Genomic DNA, 19,774 nt, shown 5'->3' with positions numbered 1-19,774 from the left:
GCTTAGCCTCAGTTTCCTTCTGCTTCTCCAAATAACTCATCTGCATAAAATTTTAAAGATCCTCTTCTCCTTCTGCTTTTCAAAGCTGGTTCTAATCTTCTTGACATCAACACAACCAGGAGCTCTGTCTCTGCTCTTCAAGGTTTAAAAAATTAAGCTTTCTGTTCTTCCGGAGATGGAACTTTAGTTTGCACAGGACTGGGGTTTGGGTTTCTTTCTTAATTCCTTCACCTGTTTTTCTGCTAAATTTTGGTTTCTCTCCAAGGTTTGCCACAGTAAGAATCTATAAGTTCTCCTTAGCTTGGTGCTTGGTATCTTTACAAGATATCTCTGATCGAGCATACTAACTTGTGAATGTCTGGCTCTGGGTTTCTGACCCATCCTACTTTGTGTGATCCCCTTACATTTTGTGATTCTTTGCTGCTAGAAGAAAGCTTCAAACACAGTGATGGATTTTGTCTATAACCTCAAATGCTTGCATTTGTTCTCATTGGTGTGGGGATCAACAATTAGGTTTTGTACTTACATGCACCTGAGGTTAACCAACACAGTAGACTTACTGCTTTCGTCTCTGCATGCCGATTCTCTTACCAGGATGCATTCTTACACAGAGTTTCCTGCTTTTTTATATGTGTTTGCATTTTAGATCTTGAAATCAAAGGATTATTAAATCCCAGTGGAAAATGCCCAGATTTTGTGGTTCCCAAAGCCCATTGCTGACCCCACAAGTGCACAAGGGTTAGGAGTAGTAGAAAGGTTGTAGCAATATGTGCAATGCATCCCAATGAGATTCTGATGCATTCTGTTTGGAAAAAAATAGCAGATTTCCTTGATAATGGACAGAGATTCAAATGCTAGCCACAGCATTCACTGTGAAGAGAAACATGTAAAATTAAATGGGAAAGAATCCGAAAGAATTTGCCATTGACTGTGGTGCTTTTTGCACAGTTGGGCTTTGCTGCTGAGAGTGTGACTGAAACATCTAAAGTGGTATTTTTTTTCCCCCCTGCTTTTCTGAAACTTTTGACCATGTGGGCTGAGCTTTTAACAGGATATGAAACTGCGTATCATAGCTCTGATTTATATTCTTGGATAGAGCTATTATTAAGGTGTCATATGAACAGATGGGATATGAATGATGAAGCTCAGATTGGGTAACTACCAGTTGAGAGGAAATGACTAATTGAACTTCAGAGAACAAGAAGTCTGTCTTCTTGCAGTCAAAATATGTGAAACAAAAATACGTATTTGTCCCTTCAGTGTAGCTGAAGATCAGTTTCTTCTGCTTTGACAGCGCAGAACCTTTATGTTCATGTTGGCAGCTTGTCTGACTGCAATAACATACTGAGGTTTGTTTTAAATAGAGGCTGCATATCTTTAAGGTTATGTAAAGCAAAATGTAAAGCATTGATTCTTAATGTCTGAGTACAGCTATTAGATATCTGGTACAGTCTGTGCGACCAAGACTCTAATGATGAGGAATTTCTTTACATTTCCAATCTAATTGTTGTGATTATAAACTGAAAACACTTAATGATTTCCCACTCAGTAATATAAGCTGGTTTTAATTGTTTTAGAAGCTAATGAAAAAAGGTTGGACTAATCCTATTTTTTAGCTACATTAAGCAGGCTTCTTTAAGGTTCTTTCTCTAAAACTGTGAAAGCTATTGAAAATGAATGCTCTAGAATGCAACAAGTCATAAAGTAATTTTAGTATCCTCAATTTCCACTTATATTTGTTTTGTTAAACTCTACACAAACTCATCATGTGTGTCATGTCAGATCAACTTTTATCAAGTGTAATTGTCAGTAATGTTAATTGGACTAAATCAGCACTTCTAAATCTGTAGCAGTTCAGGAATTCGAGTATGAACGCTGGATCAAAGCAGTGATTCACAATGCTAAGTGTATCATAACAGAGGACTTAACACATTCAGATATACTCTAAAACCAATTCTGTGCATTTGATTCACATCACTTTGTAATGTCTAATCAAATGTTTAAATGACTAAAATAATGGATGGGTTGCAAGAACAGGAAGAAAATCCAGACTACTTACGACAAAAATGTTTCATCATTGGCTGGGAGAAAAGAATGGATGCTTAACCAAGTGGCACAATATCACTGTAGATATGCAACTTTTAAGCATGTAGGTGGAATCACTATTTGTCTTGGTATTGCAGAAACAAGGAAAGTGAAACTGTGTTGATGATTTTGCTAGGATGTCTTTTAAGAGTGGCTATATTATGGATAAAATGTTGGCAATTACTTCATGTTTCCAGCTACAAAATGATGAGTTTTTATAAATATGTAAAAGCCATAAACTTTGTCACTGCTATGTAAGTTTCACTTCAGACATATTAAGTGGAAATTAATAGCTATTAAAACAGAAGTTACTTTATAATATCAAAGATTTTATGAGCACAGTCTGGAAATGAGCGCAGAAAGAAAACAGAACAACTTCTTACTCTTTGGCAGATACATCATCAAAGTTTAATGGTTAAAATTCACTCTAAAAAAATATTTTATGAAAAAAAAACATCTGTTCCTGTCATTGACATTTTTTAAAGGCATTTTATTTTGATTGCTATTCAGCTTCCTATTGTCAGAGCAATTTGTAAATCACTCTGAATTTCTTCCTTTTAGCTTGTTGTCCTGAAAAAAGAGTCCAAATTGTTCACATATGCTGAAGAACAGTGCAATAGAATCTCATATATCCTCACTTTGATTTCTGTGTCTCCCAACTGGCATAATTAACATTTCATTATTTATGCAATTCTACTAAAATATAAGTTGTTACACTGAGAAATTCTGTATTTGTCAGCACAAGTTGGCACATTTGTATTCCTGTCCTCTTTACCACATTTCCTTACTACCAGATGCTACTTGGATGCGATATACTCTTGGCTATTGCTATATTTGTACATTTGCTCAGATATCCTTACATTAAACACACTATATAGTTGAATGTATTTGGTTTATTCTTGAGATGCCCCTGCTCTGTAGCTAATTGCTATAGGCTTACTCATTTGCAGAATTTGTGTAAGGAGATTAAAAAACCCTGCCACACTGGGCAGTTGTGCATTCCAAATCATTTCAGGCTTCAAACTGTATTAAAAAACCCCACATGATTAATGTGCTGAAAGCAGTTGGCCTCTGAAAGAGTCTGCAAAAAGAAAGACTTGTTTTGAAAACTTCAGTTCAAGAAATTAACAATGAGTGTTAAATGGGGGGGGGGGGGAAGGCAGTCTTTGAAGTGAGCAAAACCTGACATTATTTTAAAATTAGAATTATGTATTAGTTGTCTACAAATAAATGTCTCTGCCCAGCTGCAAATTACAGGCATTAAAGCCCAGCAATTATGAGTCGCCACTAAAAGTAATTGCCTGCCTTTTTTTCCTTTGTAAATCTGTGCGGGCTTTGAGGGGGGCTGTTTTGCTACATTTTCTTCCTTTGTTTTCATCACTCTATCCCTAACATCTTGGAGACTGTGGCCACAAATCTATTGCATGTAGCTCATTTGTTAGTCATGAAGTTATATAAGATATGTTTTGAATTTTTAGGTTTTTTTATATTAGTGGAAAGAAAGAAAGCAAGCAAATTGGTAGATTGAGTGAGCAAACAGCAGCATGCTGTATTTGTTAGAATAGCAAATATTTATCTTGTGTCAAGTTTGAAAAGTGTCAGTGTATGTTTTCTGCTGAGGTTTCTGTTTCGACCACAGAAACATCCATTTTGGTTCCTTGTCAAGATGTATATTATTGGACATAATGGCAGCTCTGTAAGTTCATGGTGCTGGTACAAACATTAGTCGTTAGCATGAAGTTCTGTGCAGAAAAGAAGGCTTCTGTTGTGGTTTTGGGTAGCCACAGTAACTTCTAAGTATTTACCACTAAAAGCTCTGTATTTAAAAGATTTTCAGTATTAAAAATATACAACATGTATATCTCAGTGCATTATATTTTAAGGCCAATGACATCCTGGCCTGTATCAGGAACAGTGTGGCCAGCAGGAGGGAGGTCATTCTACCCCTGTACTCAGCATTGGTTAGGCCACACCTTGAGTCCTGTGTCCAGTTATGGGCCCCTCAGTTTAGGAAAGATGTTGAGTTGCTGGAATGTGTCCAGAGAAGGGCAACAAAGCTGGGGAGGGGTTTGGAGCACAAGCCTTATGAGGAGAGGCTGAGGGAGCTGGGGTTGCTTAGCCTGGAGAAGAGGAGACTCAGGGGAGACCTTATTGCTGTCTACAACTACCGGAAGGGAGGTTGTAGCCAGGCGGGGGCTGCTCTTTTCTCCCAGGCAACCAGCACCAGAACAAGAGGACACAGTCTCAGGCTGCACCAGGGGAGGTTTAGACTGGATGTTAGGAAGAAATTCTTCATAGAAAGAGTGATTGCCCATTGGAATGTGCTGCCCAGGGAGGTGGTGGAGTCACCATCACTGGAAGTGTTTAGGAAGAGACTGGATGCTTGGTGCCATGGTTTAGTTGATTAGATGGTGTTGGATGATAGGTTGGACACGATGATCTCGAAGGTCTCTTCCAACCTGGGTTATTCTATTCTATTCTATTCTATTCTATTCTATTCTATTCTATTCTATTCTATTCTATTCTATTCTATTCTACTCTACTCTATTCTACTCTATTCTATTCTACTCTATTCTATTATATTCTACTCTATTCTACTCTATTCTATTCTACTCTATTCTATTCTACTCTATTCTATTGACTTGGAGACACAGAAGATCTCTTCCATTTTTTCATGGAGGGAATGTTGAATTTGAGTTATATGTTGTAGTGGATACATATCTAGTTCTGTAGCATAGGAGTAAAGTTTCAATTTCCTTTGAACTGTCTGGGAACAGACTATGAAGAATAGTTCATCGAGACCAATTAATTAAGACTGGTTTGCATTCATGACTGAGAGCTACAGGGGATAAGAAGTGAAAAGCACAAGGCAGAAGGATTCTTGAGTCAGGAGGAAAATAAGCAGTGGCCTGTGAAGTATATTCCCTTCCAGAGTTTGAAACATTTCAGCATTTCTGAGACTTGACACTTTTTTCTATGAGTCAACATTTATAAGTCTTCAAGGAAAGTGATGGACTGCATAGATCTGTCAATCTACTGCTGTCACTTAGTTCAACCAACAGCACTCAGTGCTCAGTTTCTCAGTCAGTGTTTTGACTAAGCCCATGCCCTCTGTGTGGCACAGTGATCCTGACTGGTGGGAGCTGTTCTTCCAATTTGCTTTTTATGACAACTTAGAAAATTTGACAAACTTCCCAGATTACTTAGTAGCTGGAGAATTACTCTAATTGCCAGTTATTTAACTGCAACCCAGGTATTGCTATGTAATTCTGACAAAGATGCAGAAATTCACACTTTGTGCAGGTTTCAGACCTTGCCTTCAAATTCCTTGATTCTGGCATGAAGATACTTAATGAATCTGTATCTTCATGCTGTTCAGAGTTGCTATAAAAGGGAACATCATCATAAATCCTAGAACAGCTTTTCTCCTCACCTTGTTCTCATTGTCACAATTTCTGGTTGGACTTGTGCCTTCCTCTGAACTTGTTGTTGAGTATGACTTTAGTACGTGTATTTTATCTGCTAATTACTGGAGGTAGAACGAGCTCTTGTAATTCTTTAGATAATGCTTTTTAATTGGATAGGTTTGTTCGTTGGTTTTGTGGGAGGGTTGTTTGGTTTTGTGGGTGTTTTTCCAACCTGGGAAAATTTGTAAAATAGCTAAGGTAAAAGTTTGTGAAATAGCTGAGATCTGAGTTTGTAAAACAACCAAGGATACATATTGGGAAAGATGCAACATCATCCATCTAATGACTTAACTAAATGTCCATCAAACAATTGTCTTTGTTCATCTGGTCGCAAAAATTTTATGAAGAAGCTTTCATTGGCTAGAAACATTTAAGTTCTCAAATTCTGCTTTAGTTATGAATATATGTATTAAGTAACTGAAATAACCTAAAATAAGGAATTCCTATCATTGATAACATTTAATGTTTAGAAAATGTAAATAGGGTGGGCAAGATTTACTAGTTTTGCTGTGCTTACTTCCAAATTCATACCAAATTTACTTTTGTAGCTGGTATCTGTAGGAATGACATCTATCATTCTTCCTTTCATTGATTCAGTAAATGCATAGCCTCTAGTAAACTGTATGTATTGAGCCATCTCTTGTATTTACTACTAATTTTTGCATTTTTCCCTCTTGTTTCTTAATTAGGTGTATGATTGCTGATGAGGTAAGTGATGTTCCTGTTCCTCTAACACCATTTTTCTTATATTAGCATTCTTATGTTAACACAGTTTGTGAAAGATGTAGGCAGAAAGGATGGCAGTGAAAGAAGCCTAATTACATTAATACTCAGCAGATATTCTGAAAATATCTAAGTGGGGAAAAAAATGAAACTTGACAAGCTTGAAAGTCTTTGAGATACAGTAGAAGGTTGTTCCTAATTGTGTTTAGAGCAGTTAAATGTCCTGTGTCATGAAGTCTTAAAAATAGTTAGTTGTGTTGCTGTATTTTTTGAAAACATTTTATAATTGCATGTCCTGCTATCTTTCATGGATTAGGTGACATTTCTGGCCCAAAGAGGTAAATTTTGAACAGCTAGGCCTTCCAAAGATTGATTCTCTTAAAAATGGTAATAATGAAATGGATTACTTCCATACACTTGAAAATGCATTAGGGAATTTTGAGTCCAGGATTTCATTCTAGAGATAAAATATTTTTGTAATAGAGTACAGTGTTTTTGATGTGTTGTCATTATAAAACCATACTGAAAGAAAAGGGAATGTTTGGGGATTCATATTGTTTCCCAAATCTAATTTGGGTTTTCTTGAAACACTGATGGAGGGGAGAGAGATAGATTTCTGAGATTAAAGCGTCTCCTCAGACTATAAAAATCTCATTATAGCTAAACTATCCTCGCATAGAATGTGAAACTTCTGAAAGCTACGGGTAACACACAATATTCAGGGGAGGATGAAAGGAAAGCTTGGGAAAAATCAAAGCAGCAGCAACATCATCTGTTTGTTTATTAAAACAAAGTTTCTTATTTCCCATGAATAAGAAGATAAACTGTGCACAGTTATGTTAGCAATAAAACATACTGCAAGGTATATTTATGTATTTAATATAGCCACATTTTAATATAATGTATATTCATGTATGTAGATATATTATTACACATTTGAGATATATGTGTGTGGTTATGCCAGTAGGTCTGGCACTGGAAGAAGTGTGCAGTGGTGTGAATCTCGTGCTTGTTGACAAATCTCTAAAATAAGAAAATACAGCTTAAAGAAACGTCAGTGTTGTGAATTTGTATGCAAAAAGAGACTATGTATCAAGGTGTTTAGGAGGAGACTTGATAGGGTGCTTGGTTGCATGGTTTAGTTGATTAGGTGGTGTTAGATGATAGACTGGACACAATGATCTTGAAGGTCTCTTCCAACCTGGTCTATTCTATTCTATTCTATTCTATTCTATTCTATTCTATTCTATTCTATTCTATTCTATTCATTACTGTACATACACCTGGAATATGTAATTGTATGAAGATTATAATAACACTAATAACAATAATAACACTATCTTTTTTGGAAGACACTCTTGAAATACTTTGCCATTCTTTCTTGGACTGGGGACAGGCAACATTTTCCCCCTTAAAGTTCAGGCTTTCCATTACTGAGAGAGATGTGTTTCAATCAAAACCCAAGACCATCATATTTTCTACATTCTTTTCTTGTCTCTCACACTCACACTCATACAACCTAGACTGGTGATCAACTATATGGGATCTAGAGTCAGTTCTTGGTGTGCTACTGCAAAGAGACTTGCCTTTTACTTCCTACTCATTTCAACTCAGTTGCCTGGATCATAACCAGATCACCAGTCTGTTAGTGGCTGGACAGTGTGAGTTAGGGAGACAACTGTGCAACAAACTAAGAATTAATGTATTTGGTTTATTTTAGGTTTTTAACTTGGATTTGTTTTCAGCTGGCACAAGCACTTCTGGTGGCACAGGCAGAGTTTGCAGGAAGATTTCAATGAAAACTTGCCAGGTTTTAATCACAGTAGTTCCCTGATTATTTTTCATTCTAGTAATAGTAGACATATTCATTACATTTTCTTCTATGTGTGGGAAATCTTGTGATATCATTACATCCGTCCATTTAATCTCAATACTGAGCATATCACAGAATTGGATTGGGAAGGGACCTCTGATGGTCATTTAGTCCAAACCCCCTGCCAGAGCAGGGTAACCTAAAGTAAAGCATCAAGAAACATGACCTGGTAGGTTTTGAATGTCTCCAGAGACTGAGACTCCACAACCTCTCTGGGCAGCCTATTCCAGTGCTCTGCCACCCTCAAAGGGAATAATATATAGACACAAGTAAGGTCTGTACCATGAGTAGTTAGGTAGCAGCACGTCAACTCAGATAACCACTGGACTCTGTCGAAAACCTAAACAGAGTATTTTAAGGCCATTCTCTGATTTAGTGCTTAATAGGAGTCTGGAACTGTCTCCTAGCATGTGAACAAGTAAGGAAAGTAACTGCATTCTGGGAGCTTAATTTTTTTTTTTTAACAAAACTCTAAATTCTGAATTTTATATTCATCTGTTGTTATCTACATTCATAACTCACTAGATGGGAGCACTCCTACTTTGACAATATGAAGCAAGTGCTTTCTTATTAAATATATATGTATCAGGTCTTTACCCTTAACCTTATCTATAAATCTGAATTGTCCACTAGTTGGACTTCTCTTGTGTCACAGAATAAAGAGAAACTACTAGCTATGGTGACTGGAAAGAGTAGTTTCTTGTCACTGATCTACTGAACTGTGGTTTCCTGATGCAGCTGTTTGATAAATACTTCTGTTCTATCGCAAAGCAATTAGGAGAGCCTCAGAAATGGGTTTACTCAAGAGGCACCACAAAAATATGACAGTTTGGATAATTAATTTATCTATTTCCCACTCAAAAGGACTCTCCCAAAAGCTCCTGCAGAAGCAGGCATTTCCTAAAGCTCCCCATGCATAGGTCCAGTGCTGCACAAATGTCCACCCATTCAATGCACTGTCTACCCACTCAAGCTTCCAGTTTGCACCAGTATAAGGCAAAACTGGATAGACTTTAATCAGACCACTGGCTGCAGTTTGAGAGGGTTATCCATCAGCACCCACATGCTCCCATCTTCAGCATGAGAAAGGAGGACCTTCTCCTGGTGCATATGATTGGGTATTTGCTGTAGGTAAACACCCAGTAACAGCAACAAGGCTGTGAGAGCTTGGTTTTTACTACAGAATAAAGAGGTATTGTTGTCCTATGGTAAGGTCTGGATGCCTCATACAAAGTGTTTGGTCATTGTTCTTTCCTTAGGGATGTGGTTAAGTAGTAATAGCGTAGCAGTAGTGGTGAGTTTGTAATCTCTAGGTGAGCAGTTGGACTTGATAATCTCAAAGGTCTCTTCCAATCTCAGCAGTTCTATGATTCTATGATTCTAATGACCCAAAACCACAGTTCTTCATAAAGATTTTCTTTTGTTCTGCAGTTCCTTGTGCAGCCTAGAACAAAGTTGTCAGATTTTGTTTTGAGATGACATCCTATATTTTCATTTACTTGCACAGTCTTTTTTAAATGGTTTTAGTTGTTTAGCAGTTTAGAGTTTTATCTTCATCATCTGCCCTACTAGGTCACACAAGAGAAAATCTTCTGAAATTAATGGAAATGCTTCTTTTAGCTTTAATGAGCTAACCAGATAGATATATATTAAGCCATGTAACAAGAAAGATCTTTCATAAAAGGTGATCTCTGGTAACAAATTGACAATGAAATAGATACCATGTAATTAACTCATTGGCTTTGTTTCTTGTGTCAAGTTCTGGTTTTGTAGAGTATTTTTGTATTCTCTGAATGAAATGTGCTTTCTGAGCAAGGACTTCTATTAATTTCTTTTAATTTTGTTTTCTTTTCCCAGATGGGTCTAGGCAAAACCATTCAAGCAATTGCCATTTCCTATTACTATAAAAATGAATGGCCTCTCTTAATTGTAGTGCCTTCATCTATGAGGTACCCTTGGGCTGAAGAGATGGAGAAGTGGATTCCAGAACTCTCTCCAGATGATATTAGCATCATTCAGAACAAAATTGATATTGGGTGAGTAAAGTTTGTTATTATTCTATAGAAAGGCCTATTCAACACCCCCTGTGCAAGCAGGGTCACCTAGAAGTCCGTTGCCCAGGACTCTGTCCAGGGGACTTTTTACTATCTCCAAGGATTGAGACCCCACATCCACTTTAGTCAACCTGTTCCAATGCTCAGTCACCCCTGCAGTAAAAAAGGTGTTTCCTGATTCAGAGACAACCTTCAGTGTTTCAGTTTGTGTCCATTCCCTATGGTTCTGTCACTGGACATGACAGAAAAGAGCCTGGCTCCATCCTCTTTCCACCCTCCCTTCAGGTATTTATATATGTTAGTAAGTTCCTTCCCCAGGCCTTCTTGTCACTAGGCTAAACAGTCCCAGGCAGCCTTTCCTCATAGGGGAGGTGCTCCAGTCCCTTAGTCATCAACATGGTCCTTCATTGTGACTGGACACAACACTCCAGGCATGGCTTCAGCACTGCTGAACAGAGAGGAAGGGTCATCTCCCTCAACCTGCTGGCAACGCTTTGTCTAATTCAGACCCAGGATACCATTCACCTTCTTTGCTGCAAAGGCACAGTGCTGGCTAATGTTCAATGTAATGCCCACCAGGACCCCCAGGTCCTTTTCTGCTAAGCTGTTTTCCAGCTTGGTGGCCTCAAGCATATATTGGTGCAGGGCGTTGTGCCTCCCTGCACACAAGACTTTGCACTTCTTGTTGAATTTCAGCCAAGTGTCAGCCTGTTTCTCCAGCTGGTCAAGGACCCTCTGGATGGCAGTGTGACCCTCTGTTGCATCAGCCACTCATCCCAGTTTTGTATTATACTACAGTAGCTGCTCATCTGCTTTGAAATTGAGAAGACTGTTTTTTGCATGGTAGCAAGGGTTTGTCAATGGAAAATCAGATTATTTCAGTATGTTTCAAATTGAACATATGCAGTTATTTCTCAACTCTGATGAATTAGCTTGTATCCATTAGCTCCTCTAAAACATTTTGAACACATTTGTATACACTACAAAATTAGGAAGTAATTACTGTTAAAATCCTATTTGGTGCACTGAGGAAATTTGTAAGTTATTCTAAGTATCCTCTAAATAACTGAAAAGGTCATCATGACCTAGGTTTTCTCTCTTTATCCTTAATAGCATTAATTCATCAAAGACAGACTACAAGTCGTGCATGTTGTTAGGCTGACTCTCCTGTCACTCTGAATTACCAGGCTATCCTTAAGTCTCCTTTGCTGTAAATGACCTGGTTGATTTTTGTGGTAATGTCTAGATGTTTTTCTAAAACTTCTGGGTAAGAGAGACTGATCTTCATGTTGTCTGAGGAGTATCAGAAAGCAACTTGACTGCCAAGATGTGCAGATGAGACAGCAGCATGGAACCAGAGAAATACCACCGCAATTGCATTTCAAAAGCTTAATCGAGGGATAGTTGCTACAGACAGTCGAAATTTAAGTTTATCATAAGAATAGGGGGAGTAAAATAAGGATCCAGTGAGCAGGTTATTCAGGTAAAATGAACACAAATTTAATGCTTATAGTGCTGAATCCTGAAAGATGAAATGTGGCATAAGGGAAATAATGGCAAAAATAAATGGCAAACAGAATTCTGTTTATCTCTAAAGATTTCTAAATAGCATAGACCTTAACCATTATCACTTTTATTCAACAACAAGAAAAGAGGAAAGCTTATGTTTCTGCTTGTTTAGCTACCAGGAGGCTTCATGGCCATAAATGAGGTAGCTGTTGCACTAACTAATATTTTAACATTAAGAAGTGGTTTATGCATTTGCAACAAAATGCAAATGCAAAAATACAGCTGCTAAAGTTGATTTAGCATTTTGTTAAATTCAGCTTCCATATGTTCAGCTATGATTTCTCTCAGTTCTACACTTTGCTCTTCTTCAAAAGTTCAGCAATGACATTTTCTGCTTGAATATTGTTTCATTCCTTAAACAGGGTAAAATTACTTAGGCATCAATCTAAGGTCTTCTAGTTTCTTAACTAAATTTGAAAGTGGATGTTTCAGCAAATAAATTGGCTCCATAAGAATAAATAATTGTCTTTGTAATATTTTTTCTATCCACCCTTCACACAGGGGGCAGGGAAAGTTCTTATTTTCCTCGTTGCTACTTTCATCTATACAGTGACAGCCACAGTCTGTAGTGCACATACCACAGTGCCAGAGCTCTAACCATTGTCTTCCATATCCAGAAGCATGAATGCATGCATGTGCTTTGTTCCTTTTAAATGCTCAAGGAAACTTCAGCTTAGCTGGGTTTTTTGATCTGTTGCTACTGGAGAGCAAATAAAAGTCATTCCAGCAAAGCAGTAATGTCTGACAGATGGGTAGATCAGCTATGGCTCCCTTTCTGGTGACTCATTTGTTTAACAACTCTGAGAGCTGCTGTGCTGCTTGCTCCAAGGCTCCTGAAGGGCCACAGTGCTCTCTAGTGATTTTAAAATCAGTTCATGCCTTGGTCCTGTATATGTCATGAAATTTATTCTAAGACATTCTTTTTCCACCTAAATACTATTTTCTTCATCATGTGTCTTGCTGATTCTCTACTTCTGTGTTGGGTTTTTGTTTTGTTTTGATTGTATTCTATTCAAGCAAAGCAAAAGAGCTGGATAGACAGCTCTGATACTTAATTTTTTTCCTCAGGTGATGAGGTTCAGCCCAAACTTTTACATTACCCAAATACTCAGAGACAGTCCAGCTGGTCCTCTTAGGCTTCTGCTAGGTGGCTCTGTGGACAGGGAAATGCAGAGAATTGTTGTTTCCCATGCAGTACTCCTGGAAAGGAGGGGAAGTTGAAGCAATGCAACCAGATAAATTAACTTCCTTTTAAGTGCAAGATATGTCTTCTGAAAACAGTTGTGAAATCTGTGTGATTCATATGTGCGAGATGCTAGAATGTTTTTAAACACCAACATTTGTTATTATTAGCCTGCCATCCCACTAATTAATCAATCCAAAAGGTATCATGCATGCCTTCTGAAAAAAAAAAATACATTGGTATAATTCTTTTGCTCCACTAATTTTCCTGTAATGAAAACGTACTAAGGAAACTTGTGGATTTTCTCTTTTAGGAGAATATCAACCAGCAAAGTAACGATTCTGGGGTATGGCCTCTTAACTTCTGATGCACAGACTTTAGTAGACTCTTTGTACAGGCAGAACTTCAAGGTAGTGGTGGTTGATGAATCCCACTACATAAAATCCAGAAATGCCAAGCGCAGCAAGATTTTGTTACCAATCGTGCAGAAAGCTCTTAGAGCTATTCTTCTTACTGGAACTCCTGCTTTAGGAAGACCTGAAGAGGTATTTGACCTATTGTGTTTCATTTTGGGTTTGTTGGGTTTTTTTAAGGGTGATGTCAAGTAATAAAGAAACAATTTTGTCGTTTTCCTAAATACATACAACTACATGCATTATTTTTTACATCAAACAGTGCACTAGATGAAGCACAAGAAACTAAACTAATGTCTGTAGCTGATTACAATGGTGTTCTACAAACTTGTTTCAAGCTCCTGCACAGGTGATTTGAGACAATGTTATTATAAGAAATTAATCTTGCATGTAGCAGACTGTTGGGGAAAATAGCAATGAAAGAGCCTGAGTGGAGAACTGTTTGTTTCTACTGAATAGGACTGTCCTTGGTAGACAAAAAATGGTATTAAATCTTCTACTTCATCATCTGGTAAAGAAAGTCCTCTGTTGGTCTTTTGAATATTCCTAATGTTCACTTGTATTGCATAAGTGGAAAAATATATACCCTGTGCTTGTCACAGTCCAGAAAGACAAATTCCCCTTTGAAGGAAGTAGCAGAGTGGAAACAAAAAAACACCTGGATTTTATACTGCATCCAAGAAAACTGCCTTTATCAAATGTAGAAATAAGTGGAAGATAAGAGCTGATTTGAGCCTAGGGAGGTTATAAGGGTTATTTAAATAATACTTTAGTTTCTTGTTGTGTAAATAGAATTTCTGCCAAGATCCTTTAATAATGTAATTTGTTCATGGAGGTTATAACTCAAGAAAGGTATCCATTGTATGAAAAAGGGCTTGGTTTATTATCAGTGTTTGCTTAAAGACTTTCAAACAAATATTTATATCTGTGGGTGTGGATAAATATGAAATTTCCTGCACACATACCAAAGACATTGCACCAACCCTAGGTGAAGAACTGAAGTTAGAAAGTGTTATCCTTTTATATAGTGCGTTGATACCAAGATCAGTAAGCAACTGGTAAAGGTTGCTAAAGGTCTTGGAAGGAGATTCCATACAAACTATTCTTGATTACAGTAGTGGGGTCAAAATTCACGACTGAATGGAAAATAATATGAGGCATTTAGGAGAGAGTTCTTTGTCAGTATTCTCCCACTGCTTCCCCAACAGTATGTCTTGGATTCCAGTAGTGATCTTTGAATCCAGAAAGCTTTGACAATAACCCAGCTTGTAAAGTAGGATTCTTTCTGCCTAAGAAATGTGTAAACTGATACTTACCTTCTGTTACTAAGCTGGGAAGAAAGGTGTGATATTTTTGGTCTGTATTTACTTTATTTTTTAAAGTAGAACTGAAGAATGAGTAGGTTTTTCCTGTATCTTAAGAAACAGAATATGGAATACCTGTACTGAAGCTTTGCAGAAGCCAGTGTACCTGGCAAATGACAAAACCTGCATTTTTAGGAATAACATTTTCTCATCCCTGTTTCATTGTTCAGTGTCTTTTCCGTGTCATCAGCACTGTATTGCAGCATTCAGGGTATGTTGTTCTTTGAGGGCTTCCCACAACTGTCCCATCTCAAGACACATACCTACTCCTGTAAAATGTCTTTTGCATGTGTGCCAAACTGTATTTTTTATGCAACTATGGAATTTAAACTTAACATAATAATCATGTGATAAACGTTTCTGAATAGTCTTACATTTATAGGCAACTTTTCAGTGTCATTGCTTTTTCAATACAGCTTTTCATGCAGATTGAGGCACTCTTCCCAAGAAGATTTGGAACCTGGAGTGAATATGCCAAAAAATACTGCAATGCTCGTGTCAGGTATTAGTGGATTGTATATTTTTCTCTAAGTTTCTTTGATTTTCTTGTTCTGTGAAGTGAGAGAAGCAGTCTTTTGCTCTATCATACCATCTCACTTGGAAATTCAGGGTAAGATACCATCTGCTCCATGAAAGAGGACTGGGAAAAGGAAATTTTATTTGTGGACAAATGTGGAAGCTATTAAAGCTTGAAATTGGCAGCATTCTGTTAAGTAGAATGATTACAAATGTAGGTAGCATGAAGTGTGTATGTCTGACCTTTAGAGTGGGAGTTTCAGCTACAGCTGAAACTTTAGAGTTTATGGCTCTCAAGTCTTATGCTCATACCATGTAACTATTTACATTACGATCTTCATTATGGGACCCACACTTTTTGCTCTACCACCATTTTGGGGTGGAGATGTACTTCTCTCTGTATTTTACAGGTTGACTGAGTAAAAGTAAAGGTATAAAATTCACAAAAGCACAGTAATGTGTTTGCAATTCTCTTTGAGGGGTGGAACATAGGCAATGTAACTTCATGACTACCCACTTGCCTCCAATTTGTTGGGTAGAATTACTCATTACACATTTTTCCACACATGTGTCTAATGAATTTTAAGCCATTTTCATCCTTACTTACATGTTTCATGAATTTTCATCTTTCATTTGTTTTAAGTAACTATGTCTAGGAGGATTCTGATTCTGATCAGTTTCTCTAGCTATATTCTAAAATAGAAGGGATGGAAGAAGCTGATGTTACAGTCTAGAATGACAAAGAAGTTATGAAAGGGGAAGTAGCTTTGAAAAATTCCTTATCTAAAAACCCTCATATCTACAACTTTGAATCTATTCAAAACAATAGATTTTGTCAGCTAAATTGGCTAACATTTCAATTTAATTATTACAGCAACAATTATGTGGTTTTCATATAACTTGGTTTTCTTCCTCCATCACATGCATTTTGTAAGCATTTCACTTCAAATAACTCGGAAGACTGCTGTCTAATTTTCAGACAGAGAAATGCTATTTTTTCCATGGTGTTTTGACTGAATGCATGTGTAATTTTCACACCACAAGTGTACGTGGGTACAGCATGGTTAGCTACTCAATCATAGATGATTATCTTATTTTTGGAATACCATAAATGTAATAAAAATAATCAAGTTCAGGGTTTGGCAAGCTTTCAGTAAGTAACTTTGTCTTTGTAACTCGGCTGAAACAAAACATCCTGTGTTTTAATTGATAAGATTATTTTATGCCACACTTTACATGAAAATGTTGTGTTTTTTTTTTTTAACTTAGGTCTTCACAGAAACATGTTTCTAAAGATGAGATTTTGCCTACCATTTCTTTTATGCCCTCAGTGCTGAAGCTGGAGGGAGGAAACATTCTTAAGGACATCCATGTAAATAGACCAAAACGGGTTATGAGCAAAAGATAGAATAGCATAGCATAGCATAGCATAGCATAGAATAGAATAGAATAGACCAGCTTGGAAGAGACATTGCTATCCTTCATCTGTGTAGTATTCCGAGTGCATTCTGCTGGTACTTACCCAGTGTAGAAGTGAATCTCTCAGCCCCTTTCCTGAGTGGTGCTAGGCAGCCAACTAGAACACTGGTGATAAACTCAGTAAGGCTTAAAATTCTCTCATTTATGATGAATTTGGTTTTGATTGTTTGGGGGTTTTTTTAGTTACCAGTAAAAATACACATTTTAGAATACTGTCCTGGACTTTGTGTAGAAAGGAGAAGTCTAGATGAACTAGAACTAGATGATCTTTAAGGTCCCTTCCAACCCAAACTATTCTATGATATAGAGGACTGGCTGCATCTGATGGGTGGCAATGCCTGGGGACAGCAGTATCTGCTAGAAAGTTGAAACAGTGCTAGAATGAATCAGACAGAAATCAATCATCTCTCTGGCATAAACAGAAACACCAAGTGGTATTATCCAACACATCTTCATGCCTACTCCAACACATCTTCATATCTAATAGTGTTTTAAAATTAATTATACACTGAAGGTTTCAATCAAAATTGGAAGAGCTAGTTTTTTCCCTCAGTGCTGGATTTTTCATTTTCAGGTTTTTTGGTAAAAGGACTCAATGGGACTGTAGAGGAGCTTCGAATTTGGAAGAACTGCATCAACTTCTGAGAGAAATAATGATCAGAAGACTGAAGAATGATGTTCTCACTCAGTTGCCTCCCAAAGTCAGGCAGCGTATTCCATTTGACCTCCCAGAAGCTGCAGCTAAGGTGATTTTTCCACTTTTTCTACAAACATTCTTGTTAGTAAATAGTAGTATCTGTGTATTTGTGTGGATTATACATATGAATTTGAAAGATGAAAAAGAGAGGAAAATTTTTCTCTGATTTTAGTACAGTCTTCTTCCTTTGTCTTCCTTTCCCTTAGATTTTGAATCCTGGAATTACATTTAGCCAAATTTGTTAGAGTTCCCAAAAATACTTGGTGCCTAAATGCTTCACCCTTGAAATGTACATAGTGAGGAAGAACATGCTTTGTGCTATATATCTAACCACTCATCTTTTCTGCCAATTAGAAATTGAATGCCACTTTTGCAGAGTGGGAGAAATTAATGAGAAATCTGAATTCAGAAGCTACTGAAAGCCACTTCTCTCAAGTCATGAATCTAATCACATACATGTATAAGGAAACAGCCATTGCCAAGGTAAGTATGGAAATCTTTTCTTAATCTATTTAAAATACCCAGTGTGTTCTTAGGAAAATTAGTCACGTTGGCTTGAAGTGAGATGAAGCTGGTTGATTTGTTTTATAATCATGACATGAAGAAACACTCTTTTCCCCTGTACATTTGTGGAATAGGCTGAACCCCATTATATTTAAGACTTGATGGGGTGCTTGGTGCCGTGGGTTAGTTGTTTGGGCGGTGTTGGATTGGTTGATGGGTTGGACGCGATGATCTTGAAGGTCTCTTCCAACCTGGTTTATTCTATGTATTTTCTATGTATATAAAGACCTGAGTTAAGTGTTAAGACCATTACTGACCAGATATCCACCAAGCACTAAAGGCATCTCATATGGATCTACTGAAGGTGGGTACTTCAGGGACATACCTGTGTGTTGACAGCTGATGCAGCTGACACAGGATGGTGCTGATGCAGCCCTCATCCAGACTCCATTCTGTCAGTACTAGTTTTCCCCACGGATAAGTGCGGAAGTATGATCCCCCTGCAGCTGCTCTCTTTTTGTTTTATCAAGTGGGACCCCATGTTCTGCATTTACTCCTATAGTACTCTCACTGAAGATGTACAGAAAAACAAATTAATGAGCAAAATCTTTTACATACCTACTTTTTCTCCTGCTATCAGGTTTCATGATGCTAACCTAATTTTAGAAAAGGAGAAGGGAAAAAAGATTCTGCAGGCTGCTGGAGCAGTAAGAGTTGAGATTCTGACCAATTCCTTCAGGTTTTTTTTTTTTCTCCTTGCCTTGAAAATATCACTGTGTTTCTGTTGCTATTTCTTCTTGTTTTTCTAGTCTCTTCCCTCTGGTAATCCAGGAATTTGAAAGAAGAAAAAGAGAGGAACAAAAATGAAATCTGGAGTGTTGCATTAACCATTGACCATTGATACATTTTTTTATTCATTGCCATCATTACTTTAATCGTTTTTGTAAAAGATATTGATAATTGTATTTGACACAAAAGAATTCTATGAATGTTTAAATAGAGCAATATTTTATGATTCCAGTATCATGAAAGTATCAAAATTATTCTTTCAGTTTTGATATATAGCTTTATGTGGGTGCAGATACAGAAGTTCTGATTAACCAGTATCTTGTCTGTTTGAAATATGTTTGTGCAGAAATCAGTTCTGTTTGCTGCTTTTTTAATATGGCTTAAAACATCAGATAATGATACAACTTAAAAAGGGGGGTTATCTACAGTGATATGGAAGAATGTGGTCTTCTGAGCATAAATGATTTTTTTTTCTCTGAAGGGATGATATTTCTCAAAGATGTAAAGTTGTGGGTTTCTTTTTCAATTACTATGAATAATTTTATACTTAAGAATGGTAGTCTTAAATGGATTTTTTTTAAAAAGTATGGAAATTTACCTTTTCAAATCACAAGAGATTATAAAACATTAAAATAAAGCCTTTTTGTGAACATTTTGTGTGTCTAACTAATGTGAACTCTTACTCCAGGCAGGAGCAGTAAAGGACTATATCAAAATGATGCTTGAAAATGACAAACTGAAGTTTCTAGTGTTTGCTCATCACTTAAGCATGCTTCAAGCCTGTACACAAGCTGTTATAGAAAGTAAGGTAATGATTTAACAAATATACAAACAAGTTTCACTTGAGACTTCAGAAATGCATACGAGCTGTGTTTGAATTCGACCGGAACTACTTGTGTCTACAGGAGCTTATGGATTTTAAGTATGTACAGTGCCACTGGATTAAAAGGGATTGTGTGGTTTAGAACTGTTTTATATGTAAGGATAATGTAAACACTTGTATCTGGTATGATACTTTATTGTTGAATCAACCTTGTAGGCAGTTGTTTCCCAAGTTT

General features: G+C 37.0%; 1 protein-coding gene across 1 annotated transcript in view; it reads left to right on the top strand.

Moving 5' to 3' along the window:
* Positions 1–19,774, top strand: part of ZRANB3 (zinc finger RANBP2-type containing 3) — a 62,359-nt gene that overhangs the window by 21,416 nt on the left and 21,169 nt on the right. The window contains exons 3-9 of the mRNA XM_054177079.1: positions 6,242–6,260; positions 10,006–10,184; positions 13,268–13,499; positions 15,148–15,233; positions 17,301–17,472; positions 17,778–17,906; positions 19,405–19,524. Coding sequence (XP_054033054.1) covers positions 6,242–6,260; positions 10,006–10,184; positions 13,268–13,499; positions 15,148–15,233; positions 17,301–17,472; positions 17,778–17,906; positions 19,405–19,524 — 937 coding nt within the window. The remainder of the gene's footprint in view (positions 1–6,241; positions 6,261–10,005; positions 10,185–13,267; positions 13,500–15,147; positions 15,234–17,300; positions 17,473–17,777; positions 17,907–19,404; positions 19,525–19,774) is intronic.

This window comes from Dryobates pubescens, chromosome 2 (assembly GCF_014839835.1).
Source record: "Dryobates pubescens isolate bDryPub1 chromosome 2, bDryPub1.pri, whole genome shotgun sequence".
Classification (NCBI taxonomy): Eukaryota; Metazoa; Chordata; class Aves; order Piciformes; family Picidae; genus Dryobates; species Dryobates pubescens.
The sequence above is the reverse complement of the archived record's forward strand: the minus strand, read 5'-3'. Positions and strand labels throughout refer to the sequence as shown.